The sequence below is a fragment of the Pempheris klunzingeri genome, chromosome 5, assembly GCF_042242105.1.
Source record: "Pempheris klunzingeri isolate RE-2024b chromosome 5, fPemKlu1.hap1, whole genome shotgun sequence".
Lineage (NCBI taxonomy): Eukaryota > Metazoa > Chordata > Actinopteri > Acropomatiformes > Pempheridae > Pempheris > Pempheris klunzingeri.
Window position 1 is genome coordinate 3313273 of NC_092016.1, and position 13523 is coordinate 3326795.

At 38.4% G+C, this 13523-nt stretch overlaps 1 protein-coding gene across 1 annotated transcript; it reads left to right on the forward strand.

Moving 5' to 3' along the window:
* The first annotated feature begins 2834 nt into the window (after positions 1–2834).
* snx22 (sorting nexin 22) lies at positions 2835–10702 on the forward strand. The gene is made up of 7 exons (XM_070831202.1): positions 2835–2902; positions 6401–6484; positions 6816–6920; positions 8353–8447; positions 8814–8846; positions 9685–9752; positions 9830–10702. Exons 1-7 carry the CDS (start codon positions 2840–2842, stop codon positions 9946–9948), a joined length of 567 nt encoding a protein of 188 aa, XP_070687303.1. The 5' UTR covers positions 2835–2839; the 3' UTR covers positions 9949–10702.
* The last annotated feature ends 2821 nt before the right edge of the window (positions 10703–13523 follow it).

The window sequence follows — 13523 nt, forward strand, 5'->3', positions numbered from 1 at the left end:
ACTGGCAGTTTAGCTCAGCTTAGCTTAGCTTAGCTAGCTGTCTTTTATGGTGTAAATAAACCCTTTAAAACTCACTGGATCCAATAAAATATAGTAAAAAGTCCAATCCAACATGAGAACACATGAAAAAGGATTAACATGTTTTATCTTGTTTGTTAAATAGAAAAACCAAAATGTGAAAATGACACGTTTTTGTGTCGTTGTTTGACCAGATGTGCTTGGGCTTGTATTTACAGACGGACATTATGACCGTCTGTATGTCAGAAAGTTTGGGAAGCTGTTTAAATTCTGCATTTGATTCTGCGCTAATGTCTCACTGCAGTCTGGGAATAATAGTTCAGGCTCAGTGCAGACGTCCTCCATCATTATCTTGGTGAGAGAGATTAATGTGAGATCGCTCACATCACATCTGATACCCACACTGCACCAGGCTAGCAGTTTCTACCTGTTTCCAGTCTTTATGCTAAGCTAAGCTAACTGTCTCCAGATGAGAGCAGAATCGATCCTCTAACTCTCAGCAACAAATGAGTGACAGAAACTTTCCCGCCTGGTTTTTAAGCCAAGAAATTCACAGAGTAGCTAACTGATGTCATGATGAAACCCTCGTGCGACAGATCAGGAGAAGTTAACTGTCTTTTATGAGGCTTGAAGTTCTGCCGTGAACTATAAACCCTTTTAAACTCTCGTTGGAGTCCAATCCAACACAGAAACAAATAAAGAATAATGAACTTTTAAAGAAGCTGATAACACTAAAGCTTGAACCATCTGTCACAGCCACAAAATAGAGACCGACTTCCTTTTTGTTAATGTGTACGGCCTGTATCTGCTGACGGCGGGAGTTTCAGGGCCTCGCATAGTAAAACACGATGGTGACGCAGACGTGCTGTTATATTTTTACCAAGCTGTGATCCATGACTCTGTAAGGTCACACATCCTCCCAAAGAGCTGCTTAAGTAAGCTCCCCTGTCCTCGTAGATAGTGAGCAACAACCGGGATGGGAAGATATAAATCTCATGACGACAGGTCACAGACTGAGCATGTGATTCTGGCTGAGAGCAACATGTGGAAAATGAGCCGTAAGTGGTGAAAGGAAAAAAAAGAAGTGGCAGAGGATTGTTAACTTTGAATATTTTAACTCCTAAAGATCCCAGGGTGCAACGTGACACTACTGATTCCTCACTGAACAAAGTCTGGTTGGGGTTTTGAGCCTGTGGGCACAGTTCTGTGTTCTGTGGTTGGGTTTACATCCCTTTTCATCCCCAGTGAGCTGGATATGTTTTACTTTGTGTTTCACACAGTGGGAAGTGAACCTGGATTTGAAAGTGACGTGATGTCATTTTTAAACCAAGTGGCCTCGACTTTATTCTCCTTTTTACTCAAAATGTACAGTTTCCACGGCCTCGATAGACTGTTTTAGATAAATATTGGAGTAACAAGGGTTTGATAATCGAGGCTTTATGTGGATAGTGTCTTTCATGAAGGTTTATTCTGAACTTTGGGAAAAGTAGTTTGACAAAGAAACCATAACTCAAGCTCCACTTACAAACTACTAGATTAAGTTTCCTCAGTTGTTGTCGTGTAGAAGAAGAAGAATTAAACTGTTATATGCTGCAAGTGGAAATAACTAGTGAGTGGACCTTTAATTAATATTAAATAAAGAATACAGCTGATATCTTGTTCTTACTTTGCTGTTAGAAGAAGAATATTTAGGCCACGTCCAGATGTTTGTTTGTTTTTTTTCAGGTTATGAAATCAAAGATAGTAAATTAAGATGATTTATTCAAGCATTGGTTCTTTATAATGTCCTTATTGTGAGACTGACAGCTGCACTGGTTCATTTATGGACTGTTTATACTGATGATACTACAGAAGAGGCTTTACTACTAAAACATATATACATAATTTAAAAAACATCAAATTTGCACCATTAAATGTAATTGGATATTTATTTACTATACCAGTAGCTCAACCATATTTTTTAGGGGGAGTTAATGTTTTACAATTTAGAAACACACACACATGACATTTTATAGGCTGATTTCTCCATATAAATATATTTAAAACTGCTGTAATGAACATTTTATATTAATAATGTATCAAATGACTGTAATGATAAAGGTGTCGCTCTTAAGAGACAAACCCACAGGTAATAACCTCCGACCCTGCAGCTCATCTCAGCATTTTAGTGTCTTTCAGCTTATTGTTTCGCCTGTTTAAAGTGGAAGAGCTCTGATATACTGGCTGTACTGCTCCTGCTCAGCATCAAACAGCAGACAGACACAGTTACAGAGCTGAGGGGTCAGATATTTACCCCAGGAGTCAGTGCGGTGGAGACCAAACACAGAGCTAAAAGGAGAAAAAGGCGGTAAAGCTCCTCTATGGTTCTCTTCTGATTCTCGTGCTTAGTTTAGTTTAGTATTTGTACTATAAAGCACCAAAAGTGAACATTTAAAATGAAAATATGGACATAATTAAAAGTTGTTGTTGTTTTCTTTTTAATGTCTGGTCAAAGTTTCAAGGGTTTAAAGTTTAAAACAGTTTCCACACTGATGTTCACTGCACATAAAGTTTGGAACATGAACTTGAACTGTCTACACTCCTAAATGTTGGACTGCACCTTTAACGTCCCTGGAAGCGCCTGGTGGTTGGTTTTGTCCAATTATTGCGGAGGTGGAGCAGCAGGAGGAAGCAGACCGAAAACAGACGCGCTTTTTGTTTTTTCCAGCTCCAGGACGCGCAGAAGAGCGAGCGGAGGTCCGGGTCAGTGTGCGCAGAGCTGCGGGTCTGCGACGGAGGGTGAAGCTCAGAGCCTCAGTGCTGGAGGAGGGGAGAAGGAAACATGATCCAAGTATCGATACCCTCCATGGAGAGGGAAGTGGATGAGTCCGGGAAGTCCAGAAAGGTGAGGACCCTGATTGATCTCTTGTCCAACTCGTTTCTCCTCCCTCAGCACCTTTAAAGCTCTTACTCTGCCCCCCCTGCAGCCCACACTCCCTGTTTTACTTCATGCTTTGCTGTAGGTCGTCTTCACACTTCACACTTCACTTACACAGTTGTGAAGGTGAACTGTGACGTCAGGTGAGCCAGGTAACCTGCAGGAGGAGTGAAAGGGAGATCATTTCACACCGGAGGTGGAAGAAATCCCTTAAAACTGTGATTATTACAATGGAGTCTGGCACAGCAGCAGTAACACAGTGTGTAAATACTGCTGCGTTCACTGTCCTGTTAGATTTAATGTACAGAAGCACTGGCAATAAACATCAGTGAGTATAAAAGTACTGATTCTGCAGGATGCCCTCTGTTGTGAACTGAATATTGATGCGTTATCATTTAAACAGTAATTCAGTGCTGCGCTTTGAGCCAAGTGTTTTTACTGTTTCACTTTTTAGCTGCTAAATCTTTAACAATTCATCACATTTCATCATGTCGTTCTATGTTTTGTGTGTGAGGTTAGAAACTAACTAAAGTTCAGTGTCGTCCAGGAGTTCAAGTGCTTCAAAAAAATGTCTACCACTGAAAAGTAAGTAAAAAAATATGTTTGTCATGCTCACACACCTCCAGGCGTGCCTTTGCATGCACTCAGGGGCTTAACTTACTCACTGTGAGTAAAAGTAAGAACACAGCTCTCTCTCAATAGTAAATAATCAAAATGACACAAGTATTATCGGTAAATATTCTTTTTTAATGCTCTTAATCTCCTTTTCTTTCTCTATTTATCTACTTTTAGTCTTTAAAACACCACATACTTATTTTCATCCGGTCATATGACCATAAAACGACTTAATTGGATTGGATTAGAAAATGCACTTAAAGGCTAAAAAGTGAGCGTGTTTGTTATACAGATGATGATATTATTCTGTTGGATTATTATTATAATTGGTGCATTAATGTGTAAGCTGTTGTATAAATTTAAGTATATCATATGTTGGTCTGATACTTTATAAACCGATCATGTGTGAACTCTTAATCTAAAAAAAACTTAACCTGTTAGGAAATGTAGAGGAGTAAAAGGTCAAATATTCCTTCTGTAATTGTATAATATTGCTTAAAACAGAATCTATTATATACATAATATATTATAATATTGTTCTTCGCTGCAGTTTTTGAGTAAATGTAATAACATTCCTCCATGATAGTGACACGTTCACCTAAAACTTATATAAACTCACAAAATGGACGTAAAAAAGTCATTCATTCATGTATATTTTGTATTTAAGAGGCAAAATATACATAATTTCATTAAGTTTATTTACCTCTGAGCTTTGACTGAGGAGGTCTTCTCTAGTTGAACATATGATGTTATTAAAGCAAAGAAAAAGGGTGAAATGAGCACATGTGGTGTCTCGGTTTAATAACTGTACCACAGTTTTGTGTTTTAATACATTACTTTGAAACAGGACTAACACAAACTAACTGAACAAGAAAACTACTGCAGTTTTCTGTGCTCGTCTGTTTGTGTGATGGTAAACTCAGCTGAATGTAGGAAACTGAAGTGAAACCAGTCAGACTTCCACTGAACAGTCGACTAGTAATTTGTAATAACTCATATTTACAGCTACATGTTAAAGTGCTAAAGAGTTGACACTCGCCTGGGGAATTTACTCCAGCTGACCCACGATGAGGACATTAAACTAAAATGGGGGACTCACAGCATGGACGCTAAGCAATGTGCAGCTGTGGACGGGGGCAGCCACCTAAAACAAGGCCCACCTTTTAAACACATCAGTATCAGTTTAAGTGTGTGCAACATTTAGAGTATTTTCACCACTTAACGTTGCCAGCTCGTCCAAAGCTGTTAAATCACTCTCCTCAAACCCACCGGACTCCATTGACAAAAACCGTACTTTTGCCGTGAAGAAAACGGGAGTTGGAAGTCTAGTTTCTATGACTTTGGTGTTTTAATACATTAGTTTGAAACAGGAGTAACCTGTTTAAAACACCAAAGTCACATACAAACACAAGCAAACTCACTGAACGAAGCAGCGGTAGACCAGAAACTCCTGCGTTCTTGCGAGTTAAAATCACTGTTTTTGTCAATGGAGTCTGGCGGCTGTGAAGAGAGTGATATAACTGCGCCGGTTCCAATTGGAAAGTGGTGAAATAGCTTTTCCTGCTGCCCCCGTCTGTGCTGGGACTCCTGCCTGCTCCTTCAAACCTCCTTTAAGTAACACATTAACTATGATAAGCCCCTCATACAGGAAACAAACTGTAAAATATGCAAACTACCAGTTTGGGTAAACATTTGAAGTAGTCCTACTTAGAGTATTGACACTCTATGCTCCCTTATACCTCTACTCCATGTAAACTATTGTACTTTTACGCTACAGCTGTCTGTCAGCTGAAGAATGAAGTGTTCCTTTATGGGAGGAAAACGTCCTCCTACGTCTTGAGTTAAATAAACTATTTAATAAACATATGATGACATAGGATAAATTACCCTATAAGATATAAAGTAGTAAAAATCAGCCTAACCTTGAACATTTACAGCAGTAAAAGTCAACATAGACATTAATGCAGCAGTGATATGAATCCAGAAACATCAGATATAACAGAAAAACACTGACAGAGAACGTTTTACTGCAACATGAGTGCTTTTACTCTTCATACTTCATGTAGATGTAGCTGATGATACTTACACACTTCAGTAAGGTCTCGAGTGCAGGACTTTAACTTGCAGCGGAGTATTTCCACAGTGTGGTACTAGCACTTTAATTCTGGGTACTTCTTCTTCAGGTCTTAGAGCTGTTGGTTGTTATAAAAGTGTTTAATAAAGCAGTAGTTTATCTACAGGATCTAAAGTTAACCAGGACATTATAAGTCATATCTCAATATTAATGTTTTGATAACCAGGAATACACATCCTGACATAAATACAGTGCACTGAGGTGATTTAAATGTGTTTGAAAGGTGGTGAAGGGAGATAAAAGTCATTCATGTGCACAGCTGGAATAAGCTGAAGCCGCTCATTTATTTGCTCCCATTTCCTGTGAATAAAATCTTCGGCCTGTAGCCCCTCCTGGTGGAGAAGAGTTTAAGAATAACCCACAAACACACAGAGCTTATATGGATCCCAAAATTGCAAAATATTCCATCATATACTCTTTTTTCTTTTTTTTTTTTTAACGTCAAGTCGATTGAAGTCCTTAATCTTAAATTCCTCATTTAAACTGACTTTATTATGCTGTTTACAAAAAGAAATCTACAGAAGCAGAAGTGTGGCAAACATTTATGTGGTGTTTGTCTTCTTAATCTCTTTGTAATCGTGATCCAGGTAAGACTTAAAAAGAACAGGACACACTTCCCGGTCGACTTTAAACGTCCAACCTGACGAACACTGAATCCACTAAATGACTACATGTGATTAAATCCTCTTGTGTCTCCTTCTGTCTTTTGTTTGCAGCTTTTCAGAGTCGAAGTCTTGTTTAACGGGAGAAAACACTATGTGCTCAGAAGAAACCGCGAATTCCAGACTGTCCACAGAAAAGTAGGTTTAACGTGTAATTTGGTGAATAACTGCTTACTGTTCGTGACAACACGTCGTCGTAGCATCAAGTGACACACTCTGATGGTCTCCTGCATTTCTAAATATACACGCTGGGGGTGGAAACAACATGAGGAGTAAAAATAATAGAAAGATTTCTTCAGATTTAATATTACAATAGCAGTGAGATCACCACCACACTGTGGGTTTGACTGTTTTATATTTACTGTTATAACATCTTGAATCTTGCAAGTACACAACAGAGTAGTAGCACACTTTCTGAGCACCACAGACAGTCTGAAGGTTTGTGTGTCGTGTCTTGTGGTATCTGCAGCTCAGGAAGATCATCCAGACTCCAGACTTTCCGAGCAAAAGGAACCAGCACCTGAGGACCAAACCTCTGGAGCAGAGGAGGCAGGAGCTGGAGGACTACATCCAGGTAACTCATCCAGGTGTCCACCCAAAGGAGTGAAGTAACAAACAAGTGTATAAACCACAGAGTAGAACATGTAGAATCTATAAATAAATGAAGTTTCTCTGAGAGCGTGCAGGAGGCTGTTTAAGCTTTGGCCTTAGAATAACCTGGATAATAACCTACATGAAGACCTAAAGCTCCTACCAGTGTCAGAGGTAGAGTTCGGCCCATAACGGTCCAGTCGATCACCTCCGCCAGCAGCCGAGAACAGGCGGTGAACAATGGCTGTAATCTAATCCCACTAGTGAATTGCACCAGATCAAATTACATTCAGGAAAAGTGCTTGTTTTCCCACTGACGGGCTCAGATTGTTATTCAGAGACACACCTGTTAGATCTTTTTTGTTCAACACCAGCCTCCGTTGACAAACACTGATTTTAGCTGCTGGTCTGCTGCTGCTTTCAGTTACTTTGTGTGAGTTTGGTGTTTGCTTGGATCCAACACAATGTCTGTGTAACACACAATGACACAAGCAGATTAATCCATCAAGGCAGCAGTAGACCAGCCCACTCCGGTGTTCTGCAAGGTAAAATTACTGTTTTTTTCAATGGAGTCTGGTGGATGTGAAGAGAGCGATTTAACAGGAGTTTCTGGTTTCTTTATCCTTGCAGGGATCTTTTTCCGTAATGTTGTCAGACACTTAAAATAACAATCTGATTCTGTTACAAGCACTTTTAGTGGACATACTTTGATTTGATGCAATTACCCAGAGGGTTACATTACAGCCGTTACTGGCTGAGACGATCTACTGGGTCAGTTCCAATGGTTTTTGTACCTACTAGTCATTTCAAACACAAAATATCTAAAAACAGAGCCCAGGTTTAAGATACAGGAGTTATCCTTTAAAACGCGTTAGTACCAGGAAGATTCTGTCAGGTTAGAGACGAACCCAACTCAAAATTGAAGCTATATTTTTGTTATTTCAAGTTATATTCTTGCTTTTTCACAAATGAAAAAGAACTAATCTGACAATCACAGTAGCAGCCGACCAGCACAAAGGTTCCTACTAGCTGATAATCCCCAGGTTTAGTAGCTTTCCACACAGTGCTACTACCAGCATGTGACACTAAAGCATCTCAGAATAACAAAGTAGTTAAATGAACTTCCCCTTCTCAGATAATTGTAGCTGCTAAACTAAAAATGTCCTTCCCAGCTGAACAGTTATTATCCAGACAGAATCGATGGTGACGCTCTGCAAGAGAAGACGTTATGGAGGAAGTTTGGAGGTTTTTATGTGTCGCCACAAGAAGGTCATAATGTTCCCACAATGCACCGGCTCTCCCCGAAATCACTGGGGACTTTAATTTCATCCATGTCTCTCGGACGAAGGCGGCCCCCGAGATTGTTTTAATCAAAAATCTGATTTAACGTGTCGTGATTGTTCCCCGTCGGCCAGGAGATCATCTATCAGTACGAAGACGTGCCGCAGGTGCTGCTGGACTTCCTGCATGTGAAACACTTCCACACGGGGAACAAGATCAGCAGCATGGAGTGAGTCTCCTCTGGCTGCACCCAGAGATGCTGGACACGCTGCCACATTTAGCTCCTCTATTTTAGGATCGGGGGCAATGCAGCAACAGAATAAAACTTTGAACACATTTCTCGGCGTGTTGTGGAGCAGCAGCAGCAATAATAAGGGATACATGTACAGATGTATAGCAGCACACCTGTTAGTTCAGTCCAGGCTGCATCTGCTCGTTTTTGTCCAAAACCAAATGATAAACAAGCTGATTTATCCTGCTTGTAAAAAGTTAATAACTAATAACAGTAACTTTCTAAACAAAAGGACGTCTGTATCATAGAATTGCATCTGTAATTCATTTTGACGTCTGTAATAGTTCTTTGTGCTCATTTCAGATCGCTGGAAGAGCTGGACAGTCAGGATTACAGGTAAACTCATTTCTCTGTATTTGTGAGCTGCCACCTTCTTCTTGTCTCTGCAACACCAATATTTTGTATACAGATATATAAAGACTCAGTTAATATGCCATTAAAGTGTGCACTGAATGCACCAAAAATAATATTTACAATAAATGTCGGCGGTAATTGGTTTAGAAAATGATACATAAATTGATTTTTGTGATAATTTGCCTCTGTATTTATTTACCTTTTATATTCATTCCCCTATTTATGTACTTTCCCTTTTGATTTTCCATTTTATGAACTAATTTGTGAATTTTTAATTGTATTTCTTTATTTTATTTATGTGCATTTAAAAGGATAAATTAGATAGGAACATAAATTAATTATAAAATACTAATTTAAATAAATTCAGAAGCAAATTTAAACAGAAATAGAAATTTTTTTTTTCATCATTTCATTTTTTTAATTCATTTTTCAGTTCAAAATAATATCAGTATTATATCAGTACAGACAACAGCAAAGACAAAGACCAGGAAAAAAAATATTTATGAAAATAGAAATAAATCAGAAAAAATAGAAATAAATTTAAAAAATATATTTTAAAGAAATAAAAATGTATCTGTGTAGTACTGTCTTGTTTTTTAAAAAAAGAAATGTTTTGTGAATTATAAATGGCTACATTTATTCTTAATATCATCTTTGGTGCCTTTAGAGGCCTATAGATTTATTTATTGAGTCATTTATTATCACTTATCATTCATTATTCAAACTAAACATAAGTGCACTTACACTTACTGACAGGAACGATAACAGTTGTTATTGGTTTACACATAATTTTGAAGAACTGTGACGTCTGTTTCCTCAGTTATCAACTACCACATCAGCGAGTGATGGGATTCTTTCAGGATCCTTACATCTCTGACGGCACATCAGGTAGGAGCGAACACTTCAACACTGAGAAGATGGGGACAAAAGCGCGGCAGCCATAAACCCTGAGCTCTGTCTTTCAGACCTCCCAGACGTTGTCGTGGACGGGGTTCTTCAGGGTTTTTACCCCCGGGACGTCCGAGTCAGCTTCACAGCCCCCGCTCTCACCGAGCCTTCCCCCAGCGCCCCTGTAGAGGCCTGAAAGTACAGCTCAGTCACACACACACACACAGTGCCAAGTGGAAAAGGCTCATCAAAGCATGGACTTGCATGATGCAGCCTGAAACAGGTCACTTGGAGGGTCTTTTTATTTTGTCCAAAATCAGGAGCCGCAGTGGGATTTAAACCCAAAAACATCCTTTTGTCCTTCCAGGGCTCCTCCGGTTGTGGAGGTCGACCCTGTTCTCGCCCCCTGAGAGTCTCATATTGAGGCCAAACACCAGAACGCATCCTGAAAGCTCCATCTGTTTGCAGAAGCAGCCGCTCGGTGTGCGTGCCGGTATTTTTAGCCATGAGGACGGGTGTCGGCTGTTTTTTAGTGAGGATGTGGCCACGGGGCAAAGCGATGCTGTAGCTTAGTTTAGTTTAAAGATAAAGAATAAAGGAGCTGAACGGGAGCGTAGAAAATGACTTGAAATCAGGGCTGATGGGGTTTAGGTTTTATTTTAAGATACTCTTGTTTACAAGTTTGTCACAGTTGATGGAGGGATAAAAACCACCAGTGGTAAGAAGTGACAGTCTCTCATATGCATGTACAGTTTTAGTTGAACGAGGCTGATGTAAATTTCAGACGTCAAGTCAAACACTATCAGCCTCTGACGCCTCAGGACGAGCACCAGTGTGAAGCAGTTTTCTAGTGTGAACAAATGTTTTTGTAGTTGGTTTATACGTTATGTACTTTTTTATCATGTTGTTTATATTGATATTGTAATAAAGACTCAAATGTGACACATCCAGTGTGATCAGATGATCAGTGTTCTTCTGTTTGAGAAACTAAGATAAGATATTCCTTTATTAGTCCCACGATGGGGAAATTTACAACGTTACATTCAAACAATAAATAATAAACTAGTGGAAACTAAAGGCACAATGACGTTTTTCACTGTTATAGGCCCCCAAACGGGGAGCCAGGTAGTGAATCCATTCCTGTTTACAGCCACAAAATATATAAGAGTTTAAATAAATCACCTTAAAGCCCCTGACAACTTGGTTTTAAATGTCTGCAACATTAAATATTCATGATTAAATAACAACGTGTCTTCCTGGTTCCACACAAAAGACGGGACATTCAAACATCACATAATCACAATCCGACAAATAGACACAATATCGACAAAACAAAATTACATTTAAAAAAAAGTTATGTCACATTCACAATGTCACCTCAACAATATATGTTTATAGATTATATAGAAATAATAAGCTGCCCCACATTAGCAGTGCACAGTGAAGCATTACTTACATTAGCAGCACAACTACACTGTTGCCCATAAAGTTGGAATAAAATGTTTTTCACCTCTTCTCATGAAATGATTGTGACAATGTGATTTATTCTTGATCAATAAAGTTTATATCTTCTCAACTTTATTGATCAAACTCTTCCAAACAGATCACAGTGAAACTTAAACCACAATGAACCTTTGCAGACTGTGTATTCAGGCTTTAACTAAATTGGGGGTATTGAACAATTATTCCAACTTTATGGGCAACAGTGTTTGATCAACCTCCACATTGTAAATTATAATATGAAGCCTAAAGTAAAAACTATAAACTTTATTAAACTATAAACTCTACAGTTTGCACACAAACGGCACCAATTTAGTGTTAATAGAAAACCCTTGTCAGAAGATGGTTAATGTTTGGCTTCTGACTCTCATTTTTAATATGAAGTGATCATTTCAGTAGGAGGCGTTTCAGATGCATCTCTACATGTATGTATATATATACATATATATATATATATATATATATATATATATACACACACACACATATATATACAGTGCATCCGGAAAGTATTCACACCCCTTCACTTTTTCCACATTTTGTTATGTTACAGCCTTATTCCAAAATGGATTAAATTCTTTTTTTCCAGTCAAGTTGTAGAAGCATCTCAAGGACGATCAGTGGAAACAGGATGCACCTGAGCTCAGTTTTGAGTGTCATAGCAAAGGGTGTGAAAACTTATGTACATGTGATATTTCAGTTTTTTATTTTTAATACATTTACAAAAATTTCTAAAAAACTTTTTTCACTTCGTCATTATGGGTTATTGTGTGTAGATTGATGAGGAAAAAAAAGAATTTAATCCATTTTGGAATAAGGCTGTAACATAACAAAATGTGGAAAAAGTGAAGGGGTGTGAATACTTTCCGGATGCACTGTATATATACATACACACACACACACACACATATATATATACATACATACATACACACATATATATAGTATGCTGATGCAGTATAGGGGGTGTCAGTTTTCTCTCTACGGGCCTCCTCCCTTCAGCCTCCAGCCAAATAGTTTACAAGCAGCAACAAGCAGCTCAGGCCGAACATTCAGGTTTACTTGCCTTAAAGAGAAAAGGTGGGACGTTACAGGGTCTGAGCCTTTAATTGTGTTGTTAATGGTTGTGGTTTACTGGGGCTGTAATTATCCTGCTGTTTAGTGAATAAAAAACCAGCTGGAAGTATCTTTGTCCTACCAACATGTTTAACAAGTGGACAGAATAAACTCAGGTTATCTAGCTAGTATAAAAACATCATCATTTTAGGAAAGTTATAGTATATATATATACTTGTCTGTTCACTTTACAATGACTGACACTCCCTGATAGTGTGTGGCACCTCAAAGATCCCTCAGACATGTTTTAACATGACTCTACTTTGAGTAATAACTTACCTATTTGCTATTTACACCCATGCAGCATAAATGACGCTCAGACGAATGTGGCAAAAGGTTTTAGCTGCACGTCCACATTGATGCCAGCTGTCAGAGTTGATCATTTTATTTGTAGGCTGTAAAGTTAAATAAAATCTTTTATTTTTAAGTTTAGGCACCAAAACGACTTGGTTAGTTTTTTTAAAAAAGGATCTGGGTTAAAACATAACACACATTTAAAAGGCAGGATACATTAACCACAAAATATACTCCACATTTCCAACATACACCTGATTCAAATAGTATTGTTCTCAAATCGCATCGACCTAATTTGGATCTGATGTGTTGTTTTCACAAGCAAAAATGAACTCTGCTCCTTGTATAAATGTAGGTTGAAGTGCTAAGCAGCAGGTGTTTCCTTCACGCAACTGACTTCACTGACTTCCCTGTAAAGGCCACTCTTAGTGTCACGTTTCCACGTCACACGTTTGCACTTCTAATAACATTCAGCCGTCATTAATGATCATTTTACACCTGTGCTTTTTCTTGCTGACGGTGTGTCTCCATCCATCCGTATTTTCAATTAGTGCATAAAAAAATACCTCAGTGGAAACATGGAAAATTCAAAGAAAATGGACATGTGCAATTATTACTTGAATTGTACCACTTGAACTGTATATAGTTTTTCTGTATAGCCACTGTTTATTTTTCTATTTGTGGTTTTTAGTCCTGAAGCAGCGTTGAAGATGAAAGCAAGAATTTCATTGTGCCGTGAAACTTATAATAAAACGATTGCAAAAAAAGCTTCCACCAAATTTCCATTCCACTTTTTTTCCACCACTTGAGATTTAACATTTATTTTTTCACTGTTTTGTGAACTATTCTACAGTTATGGAC

Bases quoted from the DNA above. Each gene is read 5' to 3' on its own strand.
- snx22 (XM_070831202.1), top strand. From the start codon at position 2,840: ATGATCCAAGTATCGATACCCTCCATGGAGAGGGAAGTGGATGAGTCC. The intron at 6,485-6,815 runs GTAGGTTTAACG...TGGTATCTGCAG, and splicing joins TCCAGACTGTCCACAGAAAA to CTCAGGAAGATCATCCAGAC. The intron at 8,847-9,684 runs GTAAACTCATTT...CTGTTTCCTCAG, and splicing joins CTGGACAGTCAGGATTACAG to TTATCAACTACCACATCAGC.